We start from the raw sequence: 22151 nt of genomic DNA on the forward strand, positions 1-22151 counted from the left end.
ACTCTCCCTTGCCTTCCAGACAATCGAAGGAAAGTAGAGCCACCTCTTGGAGGTCATGATCCTCGAACAGCAGTTCAGTTAAGAAGCCTCAGCACTGTTTTAAAGCGCCTCAAAGAAATCATGGAGGGGAAGAGCCAGGTACTACTTCTTAGGGATTTGTAGGTCAAACTAACTAGAAAACTGAATTTTTTACTGGGCTTCTCTGAGCTTCATTTTTTAGCCACATCACAGGGATTTTTCAGAAGTTTGAAGGATGAGTGAATAAACTAAAAATTGTGAGTGTAGAGGAAACGGTGATGTTTACTTGTGACATGTCAAACATCTGTCATATTGTAGAAGTGAAATATTGCACTTGGCTTTCTGAACTTGGACCAGATGCTTTCATTTTAAGCTCCTTCCCACTTCTGTATTACCTAATCTGGTATTACCTGATGGTTTTTATACTTGAAGGTTAACTATGGGCAGGTGAAACACATTGACTGTCACAAATAGCAATGATAATTCTGAGGATGATTAAATCTACTGTTTTTTATGGTAATGATTGTTCAGCAATATCTGCTTGAAAGGCTTGTCCTGGTAATCTGTTTTGATTCAGCTGGTTAAGGCTCTGGTGGTTGCTACTGACTTGCTGATTTCACCTCCTTCTGCTGTGTTGGGCCATGCCTTTAAGAGGAGTATCCAGCTGAGAAAAGCCACAACTATTTATAAGTGACAATATAAATAGCTGTGTCTGGGAGCAAGGCATGAACAGGCAGAAGTACATTTAATTAAATTGAGTGAAGAGAAGAAAGAGTTTGGCTTGATAGCTTTTACAGGTAGACTTTGAGTAAACTCAGTTTCCAATGCTATTCTGCTTGTAAGAGTAATTTTGCTTTGGTCGAAAGGATTATATTTTTGATGTTAAAGCAAAAACCTTTCATTGCAGTAAGCAGGGCACTGAGTGTGGCTCCTACTAATGTTTCAGTTTGTGGTAGCGTCTGAAGGCCCTGGAGACTTCAAGGCATCTTTGAAGCTATTTGAGAAGTGCTCAGTCAGGATGCAGCAGTAAATGTGTATGTCTAGATCTTTCTCTGAAACTGGTATGTTAGTTGTCAGCATGCTGACCTCCGTAGAGGTAGCAATGCATCACTGCCCTTGACTGCAACAATGTCTTGCTTGAGTCACTCCAGGCAGCAATTTCTTCCTACTATCTGACTCTACCACCAGACCACTTTACTGTTGTAGAAAGCATGTCAGATCCTGGTAGGTGCCCCTCTAATCAACCTCTACTGCTAACAGGGGCCAGGCTTCTCTTCTAAACCTTTCCTTGCAGTCTGTTCTTGTCATGCGTGTCAGCTCTGACTTGAGAAAGGAAGAGATCCGGAAGGTGCCAGCAGCAGTGGTTAGGTTTCTAAACATCCAGTTACATGCAAGTGGTGCAGAGGTGAAGAGGGAGTGATGGTGGACAGAGGCACTGCTGCTTGGAACAGCCACTCGTGTGACAGAACCAGAGACTTGGCTTATCCTGCAGAGCTGCAGCAAAACCTCTTATTTGGCATCCCCTGCAGCTTTTCAACAGTTTCTTGGAAAGCTCTTCATTGTATCTTTCCCTGCTTGAAGCTTAGTGTCCATCTTAAGGATTTCTAGGCTCTTTTGAACACTGGACTGACCTTGAGCGGTCTTTGACCTCTTTCTGTACAAGCTTTCTTGGGTGAGTACAGCATGAATTTGCTGTCTTGTTGATCATAGCTCATTTGGTCTCAAAATTGGTCTAGCAACTATGTCAAACTTCACTTTGTTAACATTCAAAAAAAAAACAACTCCAATTCAGCTATGCTTTTCTTGTATTTTTAATGTGAATGTTGGAGTATGGATCACTTTTCTCTGCAGTTACTCTCTTCCTGGGTTGCTTTGAGAAAATTCTTGCAGCACTTTCTCTTCCAAAGAAAATCCCAGAGTATTCAGTCCTTCTGAAAAGGCTTATTGCTAGAACTGAACTCTAGCAAAGAGTGTTTTCACAGTCAGAACTGTCATGTGGCTGTTACTGGTCGTCCCCATCCACTGTAATTGTAGCTTGTGTGCTCAGAATCATAATTGAGATTTGTCTTCCTCTGTTTATAGCTACAACACCAAACAGAAGATTTAACTCTTTGTTGTCAGGTCTTAAGACACAAATTCCTGTGGCTGCACCCATGCTCTAAATCAGTATATGTTGTTGTCTGCTGAGTGTGTACTCCACAGTTGTCTTCATGTAGCAGTTAACCTGGAGTTTTGGAGCAATGTCAATCTGGGCCACAGGCTTTTACAACTGTTTATTGAGGTTTTGAAGAATTTGATCACATAACAAAATTTTTACATGCATCTATAATCCTTTCAAAATACATCCCAGTATTAACTCTTAAAATGATTTTTGAAATAGGTTTGTTTTTTAAACTGTGCTAGTTGAGGGCCTGTCACGTGCTAGGGGTAAATGAGAGGAAACTGCAAACAGTACTTCATGTTTGTTTCTTCTTGACCTTTATCTACAGCTCATGATAACTTTTATCTGCTTTCCCTCCATCTTGCATCAAGAAGGCAAAGGCTTGCTAGATTTATTCTCACAGTTAAGAACTCTCTCAGTCTTCTGACTCGCTACAAAACCACGTGAAAAATCTTTTCTGTGCTTATACACAAGAGTGTGCACACACATGAATATATGACATTGCCATTTTCTTGTGCACAGTCTACAAAGCAATCATAGATCCGAACATGCTTTTTTGTTTACATAAAAAACTTTCTCTGCTGCCTTTCCTTGTAGGACAGTGACTTGAAGCAGTACTGGATGCCTGACAGCCAGTGCAAGGAATGCTATGACTGTAGTGAGAAATTCACCACTTTCCGACGGAGGCATCACTGTCGACTCTGTGGGCAGATCTTCTGTAGTCGATGCTGCAATCAGGAAATCCCTGGAAAATTCATGGGCTATACAGGTAGGGCTTATCTGTTGAAAAGCAGAACATTCTCTGTGTGCTCAGCTCATGACTACTGTGTTTTAGATTCTGGCATCTGCTAGAGAATTCTGTACAGGTCTCTAGTGGGCTTAGAAATATGCAAAAAGAATCACAGGACTTAATTCTACCAGTTTCTTCATGCACAATGTTGGATTACGCCTGCTTATTTTTACCATTACTGTGTCCATGATGACAAAACAAATATAGCCGCTATTTAACAAGGGTGTTCCTTACAAAAAGTGTGCTCAAGTAATGCTCTTTGTAATGGTAATTTTAAAATATAATGAGCCATGTGGTCTAATTGAGGGTGAGGGAAACTCTTTCAAATACCACTTACCAAACTGAAGGCATCTGATGGAGGTGATGATTCCCAGACATCAGCTGATGTCTCATATCGGACTAGCTATTGCTGTACCATGATTCCAGTGTGCACATGTGCTATCTCCCTCTCCCCACAACTGGTTTCTCTCTTACTGATAATGTTATGCATCATTTGACTTGGAGAAATTCACTGAGTGTATAATTATCTGGCGTTCTCCTTTTTAAGGAAATAGGAGAACTAGACTTAAACACACAAAGAGGATTTGAAACAGGAAATCCTTTTTCCACCACTGTACACCTCTGATCCTGTAGAAACAGAGTAGTATTTGTTCCTGTTCACTTACACTCTCTGGTTCCCCTTTCCATAGGGGATCTCCGAGCCTGCACTTACTGCCGCAAAATAGCCTTAAGCTATGCACACTCCACAGACAGCAATTCCATTGGAGAAGACTTAAATGCTCTGTCGGATTCTGCATGTTCTGTATCAGTGCTGGATCCTGGTGAGCCACGCACACCAGTTGGGAGCCGTAAAGCTAGCCGCAACATCTTCCTGGAGGAGGATCTAACCTGGCAAAGGTAAAGTGAGTGGTTTTGTGCTGAGATGCAGAATCTTAATTGTATTTTCAGGCTCACTCCTGCCTAGACAAAAGCTGGTGGTTTCCATCTAGGAAACTTAAAAGTATGTCTCATGTAAAAAGAATCTAATCCTGTGCTTGCTTCTTATGTTCTTCTCTTTAAGTTGAAATTTGGAAATGTTGCTGTTGGAGCTTTAAATTATTTGCAGGCCTTCCTTTAACCTATTGAATCAGTGATTCTATGCCAGTGGCAGAGCAGGTCTTTAGACAAATCAAAAAAAAAACCATCCCTTTTAACCACCAATGTATCAAGAAACAAATCTGGTGCTTTACTTGTCAGGTTTTGGGTTGGGCAAGAGAATGTAAGAGATGCTGTCTGTGCAAATAGGAGAGAAATGGTGAAAGTAACCATCTGTTTTAATGGAAGTGGGATTGAAAGGACAGCTATAAATGTTCTCTTATACTTTTTTCAAAATATATTTCTTCCACTGCCCTTCAGTAAGGGGGTCTTTGTTTTTGAAAGATGAGTAAAAGAACACTGTACTCCTTCTCAAGTGGTATGCAAGTTAATTTCTGAGGACTATGATTTAACTCAATGTGGGGAAAGGAAAAAAAAAAAAAGATGGAGTGCTTCTTTTCCTAAAAACAGAAGTACAGGCAGGTATGAAACTACCAAGGAATTCTTGAGTCAGAGCCTGTCTTTTCGGTATGTCCTTTAAAAATAAAGGAGTAGGGTACTCTGTGCAAGTACAGCTACTCAGACAAGGTTGTACTGTGTACATCTTCTCACAAAGAGCATCTATCATGCTAGTAAGAAGTCTGTATCCCAGAGCACAGACAGTACAGCTGTATCAGTTAGGGTGCAGTGGCTTATCTCTCATGTTTTATCCAGTAGGGATTTATACTGGTGGTGTATGAACATTTACTGTCTGTCCTTCCTTCTGGACTGGAAGGAAAAGGAGTGCAAAGGTGATAGTGATCAGGTTAAACAATTACAGAAGGTTATCTGGCTATCTGGGTAAAAGCTGTCTAACAATATCAATAGATATCATTTTTGCTATCGAAGCAATGCTATGTTTGAGATACAGGGGCAACGCCTTCACCTCCAAAGCATGGAATAGCAGCCTGTAAGGAAGATGTGTAAACAAAAAGGGATAGAGGGAAAGTGGGCAGGAAGGCAGGATAATGCAAGAAGTGGCAAGAGGCTGTATTACTTAAGACTTGAGTCTGAAGTGAGAAGACTTGAGCACTATCCTCCAGCTATCATTTATCTACATGTGGGGAAAGATTTCTCTGTTCCCTTGTTGATTTAATAATCGTGGGTGTGAATGAGAGGTAACATTGGAATTAACTGTATTTTAATTCCAGCTGTTTTGACACTGCTGCATGAGGCAAATCTCAGACATCTGTAATGTGCTCCTTTTTCTTGCAGCTTGATTCATCCAGACTCTTCAACTCCCACGCTGTCTGCACGCCTCGGGACTGTCCAGGAGGATGCAGGGAAGTCACCAGCTAGGAATAGGTAAACTAATCACATCTGAGTACTTTCTGTTCTGGATGCACTCCTAGCATACCTTTCACTGTAAAGTCTGTATTTTAGGGCTTGTTTTTAAAGAGCATGCTGTTTCATGTTCAAAATGGGACACCCTGTTACCCATATCCCATATGTAGTGGTAAGGAAAGGCCATTTATGTATATCTTCTAATTAGTACATATACTACTTTTGAGGAGCCTGTAGTTTGCTGTTGGATCAGTCAAAGGTGGTGATGAAAAGGACAGAAAGGGAAAGAAGTGTCTAAGAAAGGTAGAGTTCTGAGGAAGCCAAGAAAAAGGACTAACAGATGCTTGTTAATGAGAGGTAAAGACTGAGTTAATGGAGGAGCTTTTGTTTAGTTTTGTTTAGTGTAGTTTTTGTTGGTTTTGTGTGTTGTTCCTCCCTTTTTCTCCCCCTTCCCCCTCCCCAGTCTGCTCCTTCTGCTCTTTCATTAAATATAATCTTGTTTAAGGTAGTCAGGCTTCCTTAGGCTAAAATCCTATCATAGGCCTTTATGCAAGAGTGCTGGAATGAACTTGGAAATGTTCATTGGAGCTTTAGTACAAGTTGTGAATACTTGAACCTAATCCCACTAAATAGGATGGTATTAGAAGAAGAAGTAGTTTCCACTTCACAGTGCTTCTGCTATGGTTCTGGTTACATACTTTCATTATGGTTAAATTGGGAAATAAAGTTGAGGCAAGGGTGTAAAGAACAGATTGAAGATAATCCAGATTTCAGTGTTGGAGTCAGGAAACATTCAAAGAATTCTTTGCATTGGTATTACAGGCATGCAGAATGTTTAGCAATTTGGTGGGATCTGGCAGGACCAGCAAAGACAAGGGAACTTCTGTTGAGAAGGATGTTGGGTGTGCCTTTCAGGGAGCGCACGCTTGGGGTCTTTATCTTCTGTGTGATGGTAACGGTTAAGAGGAGATCCATACTGACTGTACAAGCTGAGAACCAAAGATCTTGCCTAGGGGGAGTAAAACACTGGTGAATAAACTAGAACCAAAAATCAATTCTGGGCAAATATGGCAAGGAGTCCAGAGTTGAAAGTTCAATGCTAAATAACTGCAATGACGTCAGGAAATGCCTGAAACCTTGAGGATGCTCTCCTCCTTCCGTTTGAATGGATGTTTTCTATTTTAAAAGACCTTTGCTGTTTGCTGACGCATGCAGTAGTAGAAAGGTTCTAAGCTGGACCTGGCAAACCCAAACTGCTCATTCAAGTTAGAATTTGTGGCCTCACTATAGTAACTTACCTGTCTGGACTCATGTTTGAGAAGCAGTGATGAGAAATAATCAAATTCTGAACCTGTGAAAACAACTATTTGTTTTGGGTTAAGTGATGCTACCATTTAGATTGTCTCAAAGCCACTGTAGATGTTTCTTTGAGAGAAGCTAGACCATGCCTCTTTCTAGGTGAGATGAAGCAAAAAAAGATGAAAGATTGAGTGCATTTAGTTGCAGGTAGCAGAAGTTACTTAGTAGTATTTGTTTTTCCTGTGCATGGGGTATCTGTGTTGAGTTTGTCTTGATTTTTCTCAGACCATTTAAGGGGAAAAAACCCCAGCACAACAGTCAAATATTGCAAGTGCAGGCATTTGAATTCCTCCTTTGCAGGTCCTTCTAAAGGATAAGGACTTTTTTTCATTGCAAAACCTCCCCTCTGCTTTTAGAAAAGATAAATACTATGAAGTAATGGATGTAACTGGTGATGATAAAGACACAGACATGAAATCTGACTGTTCTGAGTCTTGCTTAATGTCCTTTTACACAAATATCCCTGCTGCTTACAGGTAGGGGCCATAGTTAAAGTGGCTGTTGTGAAACAACTGGGAGGAGTGCTTAATGATGGACTTTGATGTCAGTCTCATGTTCTGCATCAATAATGCTTTTTGTTAAGCTGCAAAACTCTGCCCATTCTAACTTTATCTTGAGAGGATCTGAACAGCAGAAAATTGTCAGAGTTTCAGCCTGCCCTGAATGCCTGACTAGGACAGAAAGTGTTTGCTTATCACCCCTAGATGTATATGGATGTAGTACCAATAGAGTTTCCTTTGATTCTGCATAAATTACTAAAAAGGACCTAACTAAACCCCTTTATCAGTCCTGTATTCTTGTTAAGAGACAGAGGAGGAAAAAGCAGTGATTTTGAGACTATTGTAGTATTAGTGCCTACTTCCTTGCAGAAAAAAAAGTTGAAAGAGGGTGGCATTGCTTTTTCATGCCTGACTCATCCACAGCATCTGTTGTGAATTCTTTGGAATAACTAGTGTCTGTTTGCCAGTAACCAAGTTCTGTGAAGTTATCCAAGTTTCATTAAGAGACTAGAGACTGGCAACAGGTCTCGTCACTCAAACTGCTGCAAGCTTCTGGAGGCAGTTCAGCACTGGCATTTTAAGCTTCCGTCTTGCTGTTTGCAGAAGTGTTTTCTGTCCTCACTCCTCAGGGTGCTGTTAGCATTAATAGCTTGCACTGCATGGTTTTTGCTGCTGGATTGCAGAAGTTGCACTCTTTCTTGAGAGGCTTAGTCTAATTGTGGGATATTGGAGCAGAGGGTGTCTGGAACTTCATTTGCATTTTTAGCTTTGCAATGATAATTGCAAAATGGTGTGTTTGTATTGGAGTGCATAGCCAAGATTTCCCAGCAGCTGTACTGATATGAGGTGGATGATCCGTATTGCAGTACAAGGAAGATTGCCAGGTGGAGTGACTTCCAACTTCAGCAGACAGTTTAGGCACCCTAGAGAGCAGATGCTTAAATTCCTGGACTCTGTAAGCTATCAGCTATTTCAGAGGGAGGAAGCAACTTTAAATGGGTTAAGGAGAGGGGGAATCTCATTGCCCTGTTACAGGTATCCTGGGTGTTGGCTGCCCTTGCTGGTATCTGTCTTGCCTCCAAGCTGCTGGAGTTTCTAATTACCCAGCATCCCATCCCTTCCCCAGTCTAGTCAAATGTAGACATATATGAATTGCTATGGCTAAACTTAGTTCTAACTCCTTCCTACAAAAAGCTTTACAAAAGTTTGGGTTTAACTTTGATGTTCCAAAGCACTACACTTGCATCCTAGGAATTCTTTTTCCTGTTTTGATGGGGGACAAAGCTTTAACCAGTAAGTCTGTTCTTAGCTTTAAGTTCCTTTTTAGCATGATACGAGATCAATGCCTGTTCTGCTGGAGCACTGCACAATGAACTTTAATCCTTCTCTCTTCCACTACAGGTCGGCCAGCATCACTAACCTGTCACTGGATCGATCAGGTTCACCAATGGTTCCTGCCTATGAGACATCTGTCAGCCCCCAGGCCAGCCGCACACATGCGAAGGCAGAGACCACTGAGGATGAGCGCAAGATCCTTCTGGTACCTTAACCAGTCTTCTGTTTGTCCCGCTCTGTGAAGGCGATGAAGTTTGCATTTCTTGCATCTTGCTACCTTTAAAGGCTCTTGTCTGAGCAGTCTTACCTGTACTGATCCTCCAGGTAGTGTAGGGATGGAGAATATTGGTGCTGCTTTGGGCAGTTCCATCTTCCTGAAACAAATCATAGTTTCATACGGTGTTTGCATAAAAGTGTTTACAGTTTTTGTTAGTAAAGTGTGTTATGTGGTGTGGAGTTGGTGTATGGTGGCTCCTTCTGGGTTAAACCTGTAGCACAATGACCTGATTTTGTATTTCTTCAGGTTTAGATTTTCCCTTTCATAAGCCACATGATTGAAAACTTTAAATGGCTGCGTCAAAATGGTTACACCACAATGAATAAGTTAAAGCTGTTACAGCTTATTGGGGCAAAACCTAACTTGGTCCCTCCCTCTGTTTGCAGAATAAATACCACAATTTGTGGAAGGTTGCAGTGACGTACTTGGTAAAAAAAAAACAAAACAATGTTCAACAGTGTTCTGCGTAATCCTGTTACCCCTCCCCACAGAGGCAGTGTTGTAGGTGACAGTTACTGTACAATCTTCAGTAGAAAACAGTGTTTCTTTTCTTTGAGGGAGGGGAAGTGTTTCCAACAGATGGGGCAAAAAAGATACAGGGAAGGGAAGGGAGTGTCTTTCGCGCATTAAGAGATTCAAGATTGCTCATGTTGCCATTTTGAGATCAGGAAGGCTCATTTGTGTGTTGTCAGGTATTTGCCTACTGTCCGCAGAATGCATACAAGCATTCCTGAGGGTGTAGAAAAACTAGCTCCTGTTCAGTTGCATAACTCTTTTTGTGGGTGCTCTGTAAATAGATAATCACGTGAGGGAGGAACATTAAGACACGTCTGTACACTGTCCTGCCTGTGCATGTATGTTAATGCAGGAAAAATGAAATATAAAGTGCTATGAACACAACTTGGACCAAGATGATCAAGTCCCAGTGCACTTCAGCTTCACATTGTTTAATTTTTGTCTCTTTGCTTCCTTGGGGGAGAAGAGGATTGGTAGTATTGCTTCTGTTCATGTAAGATCAGAAGATGCAGTGTCAAGTAATGTAAGATTTTCTGGGAATTCTTGTTTAATGCACTTAGCACATGGAGCTCACTCTATATCAGAAGGTAATTTAAAGCTTAATGTAGTCCATTCAGAAGACTCATGAACTTTGCTCATTAAATAAAAGCTAGAGGATGGTGTAAATGCACTGGGATAAGCAAATTTTATGTGACGCAGAGGTCAAAATCCTGGATTTGAAAGGGTTCTGCCAGTTTGTGCAGTTTAATGAGCTCAGCATGTGAGTTAAGGGTAAACTATAAGGCAGCTGAACCATGGAAACGCTGATTGCATCAAATTTTGTGATCCTATGAGGTGTTTCATTACTGATCCGTTTGACTCTATACCTGGTATGGAAGGAGAGCTGATGACATAGATTTTAGAATAACAACCAGGACAGCCATTGCTGGAAATAAAAGCAGAAAGCCAGTCCAGTAACGGAAGTGAAGGAAAACTCTTGGATTTCAGGGCACTCTTGGGAAAGTGCAGTAATGTGGGTGTAGCAGTTAACTGGAAAGCTGAAACCAGTTAAAACTTAAGCTTTCCCCTCTCCTCTCCCTACCCTTACACAAAACACCTGAGCCATTTGAGAAAGTGAGGTGCAGTGTCTCTTTTCCACCTCTTGGGGTGCTCTGTTGCTCTCAGAATAATCCCAAGTCCCAGTTTCCTCTCTGCAACAATGGGACTGTGCTGTGCCAAGATAGGGCGTATTGTGGAAAGCAAAAGGGCCCAGGTACAAAGAGACTGAGCAGTTTGGATGGAGCATAGCCTAAGCAAGAGTTGGTGTACGTGCTTAACAGGCCTGAAAATGAGTTTGAGGCTGATGTGTACCAAGTGCTGGAGGGTACTGATCCACAGAGTCAAAAATGGTTAATTGAATTGGGAGGTATAAACACCTCTTTTGCTTAGTGGCCATGCCAACAGTGTCTAAAAGAAGACTTGTTACTGAACAATACAATAAAGGGATCCCCAATAAGAAATGGTGTCCTAGAACTTGAACGTAGCAGTGTGCGTTGCTGTGTCAATTGCTCTGTATCTGGGGCTTGCTAATGGACTCGTATGCTTCACAAAGCCTAGGTTAAGAATAGATTATATAGAAAAACCCTCTTCTGGATGATGTTTTTGTTGTCTCACACTTCATTTACACACACCACCTGAGTCTGAGAATAGGGTGCAAAAGGGGAGTAGTAAGAACATAAGTATCTTCTAGGTAGTACAAAATCTTGCCACGTTAAAAAAAAACCCAAAAAAACTTAACTCTGAGGGTACCGTCTTTATTTCTTCCTTGTTCTCACCTTTACATAAGAGTAAGAATACAAGGAGCTGATCTCATGTATGTTTGCTGTTTCCGTTTGTACCTTCACATGCAGAAGTGTGGAGAACGGCTTAGATTTTGTCTGTGGAGGGCCCTTGATCTAGAAGCTGATCTGAGAGCCTAGGTTGATGTCCTTGAAACCAGTGATAAGCTCAGACTAGTAAGTAATTTGCACATCCTCTTGTCCAGGACTCAGTCCAACTGAAAGATCTGTGGAAGAAAATCTGCCATCACAACAGCGGGATGGAGTTTCAAGACCATCGCTACTGGCTGCGGACACATCCCAACTGCATTGTGGGAAAAGAGCTGGTCAACTGGCTCATCAGAAATGGGCACATAACCACAAGGTAACCCTGATGCTTTAAGACAGCAGATGTCATCTATCTCTGTCATGGGAGGTTCCAAGTTTTAGCTGAGAATAGTGTGCCTTAGACTGCAGAGATAGACCCCTTTGCAGGGACATGAGAAAGAAAGAAAATGTGGATATTTTCTTTGCTACCTACCAAAGCAGGTAGGGTTGTCACTCTGTGTGGTCCAAACCAACAGGGTTCAGGAGGCTGTCTGGTTTGGGAGTTGGTGGAGGAGGTAGCTTATTGGACAAGTATCACTCAGACAGTTGGAGAACAGTTAATGTGTTACAAAGACTATCCAAAAATGTTCGCTTATTCTCAAAAGGGCAAGTCTGCCCATAGGTTCAGAGATCACTAATAGTGTTTGATAGCTAAATTTTTGCTGGGGCTGGCAGGCTCTTAACCTTGTGAGTATAAAGAATCTGGTGTATTTAGCTGTGCGAGAGGGGGATAAAACAGAGATGGTACTTAAGCATAGAGCAAGTCCTCACTCAGTAGAGATGCTTAGTGTATATGTAACTCAAGCTGCCAATACTGGAGGAGCACAAACAATATGTCTTAAACATCTTTTGGACACCTTAGCTGAGTTGAGAGTACTAGCAGTCTCCTCATCCAGGTCCATACTTGAATCAGTACATTCCACTCCCTTTCCACTGTATTTTAAATAGCGTCTGGTTAATGACATACTGATGAGTCAAATAGTGCATAGCAAATGACTCTTCCCTTTTGTAGCATGCCTGTAGTATAAACTGTGTGTGTTTAGAACTAGACTTGGAAAACCATCTCTATTTTCATACTTCCAGGGTCCAAGCCATCGCAATAGGACAAGCGCTGGTTGATGGACGCTGGCTAGAATGCGTCAGTCATCATGATCAGCTCTTCAGAGATGAGTATGCTCTCTACAGACCATTGCAGGTAAAAGGAGTAGGAAAACTATGTTTTTTTCTGGGTTTGGCTGTTGACTAGAATCTTTTCTAATCCTGTTCTCAACAGGCATATCTATGAATCAGCTCTCTGGGGAACTGGCCTTTTTTCTTAGTGATTTAAAGCCTGAGGAAGCTGCATTTGCCAAGAAAACTTTGGGACTGTCCTCTATAGAGGATGTGTTATTACAGACAGTGCACTACAAAAAGTGGACGAAAGGGTCTCCTTTCCAGGCCAGTGCCTCTCATTGCAGATGTTTTCCATGGAGGCCTTGAAGTAGCATAGTCTGTGCTTGTGGCATCTTTGCCATCATGCAGAATCTAGAATCTGTGTGCAATTACTGGTGATGGAGACAATGGTGGTTGTGTTCTTCTGTTTCAAAATTGCTTCTTTAAAAACTTTCAAAGAATAGATTTTTTAGATATGCAGTATTGGATCTTCTTATATATTGTATTGGTAACCTTTTCCTGATCTCCAGTTATGGCAGTAATAAAGAATTTGGTACCACACCATGGTACAAGACTGGGAGGGGGTATTTTTCATCCCTCCCAAATAAGACTAGCTATCTGAGGGGAAGGCAGGCAACCAGTGACCAGGGATGCTATCCTACCATATTTCATTGCAATCAAACTTACTAAGGGGTAAGAGCAGTCACTGGCCTGAGCGACTGGATTATTTTTTTAACTGGAACAGGGTATCTCTGTAGTCTCTCTGTTACCTGAAAGCATTCATTTGAGACTTTCACATGTTCTGCAGCTTCTTACAATAAAGAATGGCTCAGCTGTCTGTCGCAGCTCAGTCAGAAAGCTTGCAGCCATTAGCATCTTGTCTTCCTCATGAATTTCAGCTCTTGGCCACAGTCATGTGGTGTTCCTTTGAGATTGCCTTGGGCTTCATCTGGCATCTCCGCTAGTCAACTGCACTGTCCCAGCTTGCTGGTAAAAGCTTGCCCTTAACTAGCAAGTGCTTGTGGATCCCTGTTTCTAACTGTTTGTAAGGGGCTTATGTTATTAATAGTTCAAAGCCAATCCTTGTTCTCACCAGCTGAAAGCACTGTCTGATCTCATTTCTCCTGGACAAGAGTCAGGAGACTCTTGTTGACTCGCTTGCTTGCTGATTCAGTTGGTTGTCGCACTAACTGTATCCAAAGGAATGATAGTGAGGTCTTGAGATCACAGTGGCTGATAGAAATCACTTAAATGTTCTCCAGGTTCTCTGGCACTCTAGGCAGGCTTTGCTTGGACACAGTAGCCCCTGCTGGAGTCTGAGTTGTGAGTGAAACTCTTAGAGCTACTTTGGTCAGTCACAGAATTGATTCAGTAACTTAGAATTAGCCTCCCTTAAAAGCTGCGTGTGCTGGTTTCTGGGCAAAGGATACAGTCATCACCCAAATTAGCTGGGGGGATAGCAAGCATTCAAAACTGGTTAGCTGGATGTGGCGACAGAAAATGTGCAGTAGAAGAAACTTGTCCTTTAGTGCCACTTAGTTGCAGCTTGTGTGGAAGTGGGAAGGAGGCAGAGAAAGAGCACGTGGGAAGTGTAAAGAAGTACTTGGTTTCTGTTCCAGAGAGCTCCTAATTCATGCTAAGTGGGGTGGCTGTATGACTAACTTGGCTCAGCCCACTAAGAGTACCCTCTGACTTTAAAAATGATCTGCATTTGTAGCAGGCTGTTTTTTTTTTTTTTAAGCGGCTTAATAGTTCAGCAGAGCTGCACTTTTAACACCTTTTTTTTGGAATTTTCTTCCTTGTCTTCTAGAGCACGGAGTTCTCGGAAACCCCATCTCCAGACAGTGACTCTGTGAACTCTGTAGAGGGGCACTCTGAGCCATCCTGGTTCAAAGACATCAAGTTTGATGACAGTGACACAGAACAGATTGCTGATGAAGGAGAAGATAACTTAGCCAGTGAGTTTCAGCTGAGTCTTGTGCTCACTCTGCCTTCTCCCCTGTTATCCCCAGTCCTCAGAACATAGTAGTTTAACCATGTCTTGCTTTATGTGTGTGTGTGTTCGTGTGTGCATGCATGGGGCTGTAAGGATTAAAGCAAACTGTAACCTAACTAGTTTTCCTGTTTCTTATGACGGATACAGTATTTTATATTTAGTTGCAACTGGCAAAACTTTATACTTTTAATGGAGGAGAAGCATGTAAATTGCTGCCTTCTGTTTCTCAAGCAGACTTCTGCTTGATTTGGGCCTATAGCAATGCACTAAAGAATGCCCAATATATTAGCATGCACACCTGAAGATAAGATTAGAACTATAAAAATACTGTATTCCTGTAGTATTGCACACTGGCCTTTATGTAGTAAAGACAATTTTTCTCCTCTCCGATACCCTCATGATTCCCATTTGAACCCTTCTCCTCCCTGTATCTTCCCCTTACCCAACACTAAAAGACTCCGCCAGCCCTAGCAAGCGCACTTCAGTCAGCAGCTTCCAGTCCACAATGGATAGTGATTCAGCCGCCTCCATCAGCCTGAACGTGGAGCTGGACAACGTGAACTTCCATATCAAGAAGCACTCCAAGTACCCACATGTGCCCCCTCACCCTGCTGACCAAAAAGGTATGAGGTAGTCACCAGCTGGAGTTGCACATGATGGAGAGCTGGGCCCTAATAATACTGACCTATTTGGACACTACTTTTGTAGCTGTCTTACAGAGGGGGAAATACGGTTAGTTGGCACTTGCTTGCAGTTTTGATGTGCTCACCTCTGAGGAGGCTCAGTAGACCTCTTGAAACACCTTCTCTTCAGAGTGTGTAACTTCCCCTGGGACTTTCTCTTTGCAGTTGAAACAAAGTCTTCTGTCTGTACATACAATAAGGCAGGTCCACATACACCGTTTCTGACTAACAGGGGTTGAAAAATAGTCCGTGCATAAACGAGTTTGCTATGTGTTAACTTGCTTGAGATTAAACTGGAGAAGCAAGCAAGAAATGAAACTCCAAACAAAACCCGGACAAAATTAACTTGGAAGAGGTCTGTGCTGACTTCTAATTGTAGAACACTTGTTCAAAAGAGAACATCCACTTAAGTGAAGTAGGAAGAAATCAGGTACTCGGTGTTCAAAACTTCTTTGGAAAGAAATAAGTACCAAATTGAAAGACTAAGCAAAATCCTTATGGAAAAAATAATATACTTCCCTGTTGACAACTGCATTCTCTAAACTGGACAAGGGCTGACTGAAACTAGGGCTTGTCTCTGGCTTGGGTCTGGTATATTCTAGTTGCTTTACATGCTGGGGAGCAATTGATGTCTTTGCTCTGCTTCCTCACTTAAGGTTACATCAGCTTTGCAGATTTCTATCTTTAGCTGCTCTTAAGGAGTCTCTTATTCTTAATTATTCTTTCACCCTTACCTCTTCACTATTTCCAAGGGGATCCAAAAGATGATCCAGTGTTAAATAAGGAATTGGTCACAGCTGACTTTGAAAGCATTTTAGACGTGGGTGAGAGAGGCAAATTAGAGGGGGCATTTATTAGTGCCTGTCATAGTCACCTCTTGTTATTTACTGAAATATGGGTAGAAGAAGGGAAATCTAATTGCTTATTTCCTCCCCGCCTCCTCCTGAGAAAGGAGCAGAGTAGGGTAAAAATCTAAGTTGATGTCAAGTGTCTCAGCATTACTGACGCCAACTCATTGTTGGTTCCATTCAACTTGTTTCTAGTTCATGCCCTAATCAGACGAAAAGCTAATGCCTGTGCAGGGAAGGAAAGATTGGAGAAGGTGAATATACTGATGAATTCCTTTTAGGAGGCAGGGGTGCTGGATTAAATGAGTTAGAAATAGGCCCAGGTGTGCTGCAGTATCCTATGAATTCACAACTGTGGCAGGTTTCTTTTTATCTGTGTGTTGGGAGTAAAGTGGGTAGTAGTTAGTTTGGCTTGGCCAGTGTTAAAGGACTGGCAGAATGCTAGTCCTGGTTTCAGACATATCTCAGTCTTTATCTCCATATATGAAAAGCAGAACATGATGAAGGGGAAATGTAAGAGAACCTAATTCTCTTGGAAAATGATGACCAAATCAAGGTTTCTCATAACCACAGCTGAAGCTTTTCTGAGAAAGACTTTGATGGAGAGCTTGGAGAAAATCAGTGGAAAAGGCAAGTGGTAAGGGGACTGAGAGGAGAGAGATTTCTATCTTTGAATTACGATTAAAGGTAGCACTCTGCTATCTTTGCTGAATCTCTGCTGACTGGTGTTTGTTATCTGTTCTTGAAGTGTGTGGTCTTTTAACTAGGTTATGCTGTAGTAGTGTAATTGGTAGTGAAAACTGGGAACAATTTATTTTAAGAGAATGGATTTCCCTTGAACAGGAAGTATCGGTAATATGCCCGGAATTGGCATAGGGTAGAGGTGTGAGTCACTAAAATGCACTGTGAAGAGGTAGGTATTATCCTGCAGCTTTGGAAAAATCTGTACCCTCTACAAGTACAGGGAGTCTCTACAGGAATGGCCTAACAAGGAAGCAACAAGTTAAAATGAATTGATAGTATCTTGAATAACAAGAAACACTTGGCAATAGGGAGACTGTAATTTCACAGGTACTTAGATATTTATTATTCAAGGCCTTCAGAATTAGGCGGGACAATATCCTACAGTGTATACTGCAGAGCCTAGAGTAGTGGAATGTATGACTGTTAAAACTTTATTCTGGAAATATTAAAGTCTGGGTGCAAAGTCTTCCATGTTGTTTTCCTGATTTATCCTGGCTATATTTGACAAAAGATGCCATCCAGGATGTTGGAGAGTATCACAATGATTAGACAGTCAAGACTAGATAGTTATGTTTCTATGTAAAATAGGACATGGTTATTTTAAAAAAAGGGTACTGTAGTTAATCAGTGACATGGTGTGTTTGCTGCTGTCAGGGATCAGTAACTTCCCTATGACTGTTATGGACTTGTGTATCTGGCTTGATTTTATTTAAGTAGTCTTTTGTCATTAGACTGGGTGGCAGTGACTTGATTTCTTTTGAAATAACGCAGTAAAATTGAAGATCACATCCACCTTCTGAGGCGAGTAACTCAATTTCTTCACAACTGGTAAATTACAGTCACTGGGGGAGGACTCATAGGGCAAAACACCAGTGCTAGAAGTGCAGGTCAACTTTGATCTAAGTGGTTAGTGGGTTTCTTCAAATGATTAAGGGATATGCAATTTCCACCAGTCACAGAAGTCAGCTGCTTTGAAGCAATTGCCTGTGATGTACCAGCTGTGTTTTACAACAATGTGGTTTGTATATAGTCTGAGTCTAATGGCAGGGCTTCCTGTGATGTTACAGACTGACTAATGTCTGGTGTGTTTTCATGGAATTCTAGTGACTCCAAGTTAGTTGCCTTGTAGTATCTTACAAGTGAGTATAGACTCATTTATAGTATCACTGTCTAAAGACAATGGTACTTTATAGTGTCTATCAAAAGAGGAAACAAAGTTTGATTGCTTTCTGCATTTGAATTTGGGAAAGAGATAAGTGATTTATTTTAAAGTTGCTGTTTTTAAAAAGTTAACAGTATTGGAAGCTTTGTTTTCTAAATGTCTTTGCAGTCAGATATCCTTGAGGTATTTTTGGTAGCTAGTTTTTGATGCCTGCATCTAGTCAGGAGGGGGAAAGAGAAGAACATCTGAATAGCTATGACACAGTTCCTTACCACCATCGCTTGCCAGGCCTTAGCGTGCTGTTATCAGGAGCCCTCCTGGTGCACTTTTTGGGAAGGTGCACCTTGGTTTTTAGTGGGTACTTGTGGATACATGAATGCTTGTTTGTGTACCTAGGAAAAAAGCTGAGGTTTCAGACCAGTCCATTTTGATGTTTAACCAGAGCAATCTGTAAGGTGTATAAAAAATGTGCTTGCTGGTTTCCATTGGAGACCTGTGAATTTCTGTGTGCATTTTAGTATTTGCTTTCAGTGGTGCCCTTGGGTCAGACCTTGGAATTCATGTTCTGGGGTGGGTTGTTTTGGTGGACCTCTTCAGGGGAGCTTGTAAGACAGTCACTTGTTAGCTCACTGCTTACAGACAACGCTACAAAAACCACTACAGGAACTTCCTCCTCCCCCCTGCTGCTTCTTCTTTGGCGCATGATGCATCTAGGGATGATGTGTAAGAAATGCGCATTAACCACTCTCACCATCTGAAACTCACACCTGTGAGTGTGTTATCTGTCCAGTCTATGAGGGGGTATGGTATCTTACCTTGTCAGGAATTTCTCGGGGCACAATTGGAACCAAAGTTATAGGAGGTGAAGCTGTATTGAAGTGTGGCTGGTTTAGAGGTGCCACCTGTGTCTTTGACTAGAGCATAACTAAGGTTATGTTTCAGCTAGGGATAACTCCTGCCTTTGCTGTGTCAGTCAGATGTATATGTCAGACCTAATATGAGTGTGTTCACAGTAGAGGCTGCTGCCCTAAGGCTGTTGCAAGGTGGAGAGGGATGGATGTGCTAGTATACATACTCATGTGAAGGTACAGCATGACGTGACTTTCTCTAGGTAGTCTGTGGGGTTGTGGGTGAATAAATGCTGAGGGTGAGCCAGCTTTCATCAAGCAGTAGATTACTGGTAATGTTAGACTCTTAATCTAAGCACGAGGTGAAAGGAACCTGCAAATAACTATTTTACTGCAGGGGGAGCGTGCAGCTTCTCTTTGGCACATTGATCATGTATTGAGTATATATGTTTTCAAACTGGGCAACTGTGGACAAGCTCAGGTTTTGAAAATGGTGGCATGTGAAGGGTCTATGAGTGCTGCTGTTCAGAGACTTGTGATTGTTTGGGTCCTGTCAGCTCTCTGTTGCTTTCTGTTGGTGTGTGAAAGCTGTGTGTCTTGCATTCTGTTTGTGGCAGTAGATCTGGACCATTCTCAGGGAATGTGATATAGAGCTTCAGACTCTGGATTATTGCACTGTATAAGTGCTTGGGCTATTGCAGTTGTTTTCTCACTGTACAATCCCTTTGTACAGCAAAGGAACTAACTAAAGGCACAACGGTCTAATGGCCTGTAGAGAAAACAAGCTTTTTGTAGCCAGCCAGCCTGCATGAAAGATCAAGATCTAGCAAGCTAAACAGGGATGGTAGATGGAGCTTCATCGTCTTTCCCATATGTAAAGTGATATATCTCTTATTTTCCTTTGTTGCTGGGAGTACACCTCTGTCAGCATTGATTCCTCAAAACACTTTAAACTGTTCTAGACTTCAGACTTCTAGGTTTTGAAAGGCAGGCTCTTTCGTTTCCTTCACCAAGTAAGATAAATCTTATGGCTGAGAACTTCAGTCTAAGAACTTCATTGGAGTGTGAGAGCAAGATGGCTTTTGAAACTGTGATTTTAGACCAAAGTGAGGAGGCCATTCCCTCTCTGGACATTCCTATGGTGTCTGCTTGCAGCTTAGCACATTTGTATTCAGATTGAGAGAAGTGTGGTCTGGGTCAGTGGGGAAAGCAAACTTTTAGTTCAATCTTTCCTTGTGTCTCCTTTGTTTGTTTTGTTTCTTCACAGTAATAAGTACAATTTTCTTGTCGTCTATAGAACTTTTTGATAGAACAAGAATGAGAGGATATTCTTGTCTTTACCACCCATCAAGCTGTTGCTAAATTGGTGACTAAATGCTTAGATGAGTAATGCTGCTGCTTCTGGTGTGGGCGTGTACATCCTATGCATCCTAATTATATGGGCACACCAGTGTAACCTGTCATTTTCTTTGTCTCCGCCTATCTCCCTCTTCTCTCTTCTTTCAGAGTATTTGAATCCTGAGAACGGAGGGCAGCAGATGTTCTCCATAAGTGATGCTTTTATTAAAGGTAAGGAGAAGCTTAAAATGTTGCTATTGTGCAGTTTCAATATAATGATGGAAGCTCCTCAATATTCCTTTACTAGGGTGTTAACCCTTCAGAAATATTTATTTGACAGTAAATCTGAATTTATTTGTGGCAAAATTGGTAGATAAGCTATACTGTAACTTTTTGGAATGCACTTTCAAGCTTAAGGTTCTTCTTGGTTTTCTCTATTCAAAAACACTTAAAGAAAAGCTTTTACTTGTTTGGGGTTTTTGTTTTTTTTTTTTAAGTCTAAGTGCCAGGTCTGTTCACAACTTTTCCACCCACAGACTTATGTAACTGATCTTTAACTTTCTGTGCAAGCAAATGAAGATGTGATTATGATTAGTTGCTGTGCTTCCACGGAATAGCTTAAAGCTTCATCTCTTAAATCTGTCTAGGTTTTTTGTCATCAGTACCACCACCAACATTTCTACTTCTGAAATTGCCATTAGATGCAGTTGCGAGTTTTAAAACCCATGTGCCCTCTAGTATTTGTGACCAGGTGAACTTTGGGATTTTTTGTCCTAGTTAATGGTATTGATTTTGGTGAGCTTGTAAGAGGAGGAAATAAGGGGAAAACCCCAGTGGCTGTGCAGCCAGCAAACAAAGTCTTTGATGCTTAGGTTTTAACTGGGCTTTTGCAGGAGAAAGAAAAGGGATGTAGTTTCTGTTAATCTTCTGCATAGCTAATTTGGGGTATGGAACATCTGGAAGAAGTTAACTGTTGTTTTTTAAGTCCTTTTTTTTTTTTTTCCCATTCATCCTTCTCAGATTGCTATTGTATGAGAACTTTGTGGTTGGATCATGCACTCTGGGAAGTTTTAAGCTTGAACTCTGAAGGCTTACTACTTACTGATGGAAAATTTTTACACTACTAGTGTATGTGACTTACAATCGGCCATTATGAGAATGGGGAAGCTTATAACTTCCCTCTGTAATATCATAATACCTGTATGGGAAACAATCTAGTAATTCTTTCAAAGCACATAAATCTCTCCTGAAAGAACCTCTACTCTTGGTACTGCAAACCAGAGAAGTTTTAAGGAGTTGCTACAGAAGATAGTGATTGAAAGTGGAAAGCCTACTCTTAAGTGAGGACTGTTTTATGCTGTTGAAACCCACTGGCTGTTTCTAAAGTAGAAATGGCTATAGTTCATGCCGACATTTAAGATTTAGAAATGAATATATTCAGTGGATATAGCCTTCATTGGCATCCTGTTTGTTGTAGCAGAGCTACACCTATGTATATGATGGTTATGTGGATGGACGTGAGAAAATGTGCTGAGGTCTTTTGATAAGTTTGTGCCACTTCCTTGACAGAAGATCCTTGATAATTCTGTAATATTAAATACTGTGACATAGCTGCCAGCAGACTTGTTCATCTAGGCTCTGTCTGCACCTGAGCAGCAAGGAGGTGGTGTGTGGGGTCAGGGCTGCAAGTCATCTAAAGGTTCAGAAGTGTGACATATGAATTAGTAGCTTAGCACTTCTTTAAAATCTGTCAGGGAGGTGTGTTAAACAGGGCCTCTACAAAGATATTTTTGATACCTGTGCTGCAGCCTAAATGAAATAACTAGATCTTTTAATGCCGCTTATGTGTAGATGTCTTCAAATCAGCTGCTTTTTGTCAATCAAATCGGTGCCTTGGACCAATGCTATAAGTCTGAAAGGTATTATGGTTATGTATTACGAATGTACATAATATTTTGAATTTGTTGCTTATTTATAGGCAAAACTGGGATATAAGATTCAGTTTTTTAAATTTTGTCTTAAACTTGGTAACAGCTCAATTCTGGAAAACTGGTCTATACTGGCAGTACAAGAATTTTAGTAGCTCACTTTGCCTTTGTACACTCACCACTTTTATACTCAAT

The 22151-nt window shown here is 41.3% G+C and overlaps 1 protein-coding gene across 7 annotated transcripts in view; it reads left to right on the forward strand.

Annotated features, from left to right (window-relative positions):
- PIKFYVE (phosphoinositide kinase, FYVE-type zinc finger containing) overlaps positions 1 to 22151 on the forward strand; it is a 62958-nt gene that overhangs the window by 10241 nt on the left and 30566 nt on the right. For 4 of the 7 annotated variants that reach the window (XM_057411794.1, XM_057411796.1, XM_057411799.1 and 1 more), the window contains 10 exons: positions 20 to 138; positions 2777 to 2948; positions 3659 to 3866; positions 5298 to 5387; positions 8627 to 8765; positions 11377 to 11534; positions 12341 to 12452; positions 14220 to 14367; positions 14861 to 15028; positions 20197 to 20259. In XM_057411794.1, coding sequence (XP_057267777.1) covers positions 20 to 138; positions 2777 to 2948; positions 3659 to 3866; positions 5298 to 5387; positions 8627 to 8765; positions 11377 to 11534; positions 12341 to 12452; positions 14220 to 14367; positions 14861 to 15028; positions 20197 to 20259 — 1377 coding nt within the window. Of the gene's footprint in view, positions 1 to 19; positions 139 to 2776; positions 2949 to 3658; positions 3867 to 5297; positions 5388 to 8626; positions 8766 to 11376; positions 11535 to 12340; positions 12453 to 14219; positions 14368 to 14860; positions 15040 to 20196; positions 20260 to 22151 lie in introns of those variants that run through there. The other 3 variants (XM_057411797.1, XM_057411801.1, XM_057411800.1) reach the window with 3 other exon arrangements.

The sequence above is a fragment of the Pezoporus wallicus genome, unplaced genomic scaffold, assembly GCF_028554395.1.
Source record: "Pezoporus wallicus isolate ANWC-B61680 ecotype Strahan unplaced genomic scaffold, APGP_CSIRO_Pwel_v1 contig_6732, whole genome shotgun sequence".
In the NCBI taxonomy this organism is placed as follows: Eukaryota; Metazoa; Chordata; class Aves; order Psittaciformes; family Psittacidae; genus Pezoporus; species Pezoporus wallicus.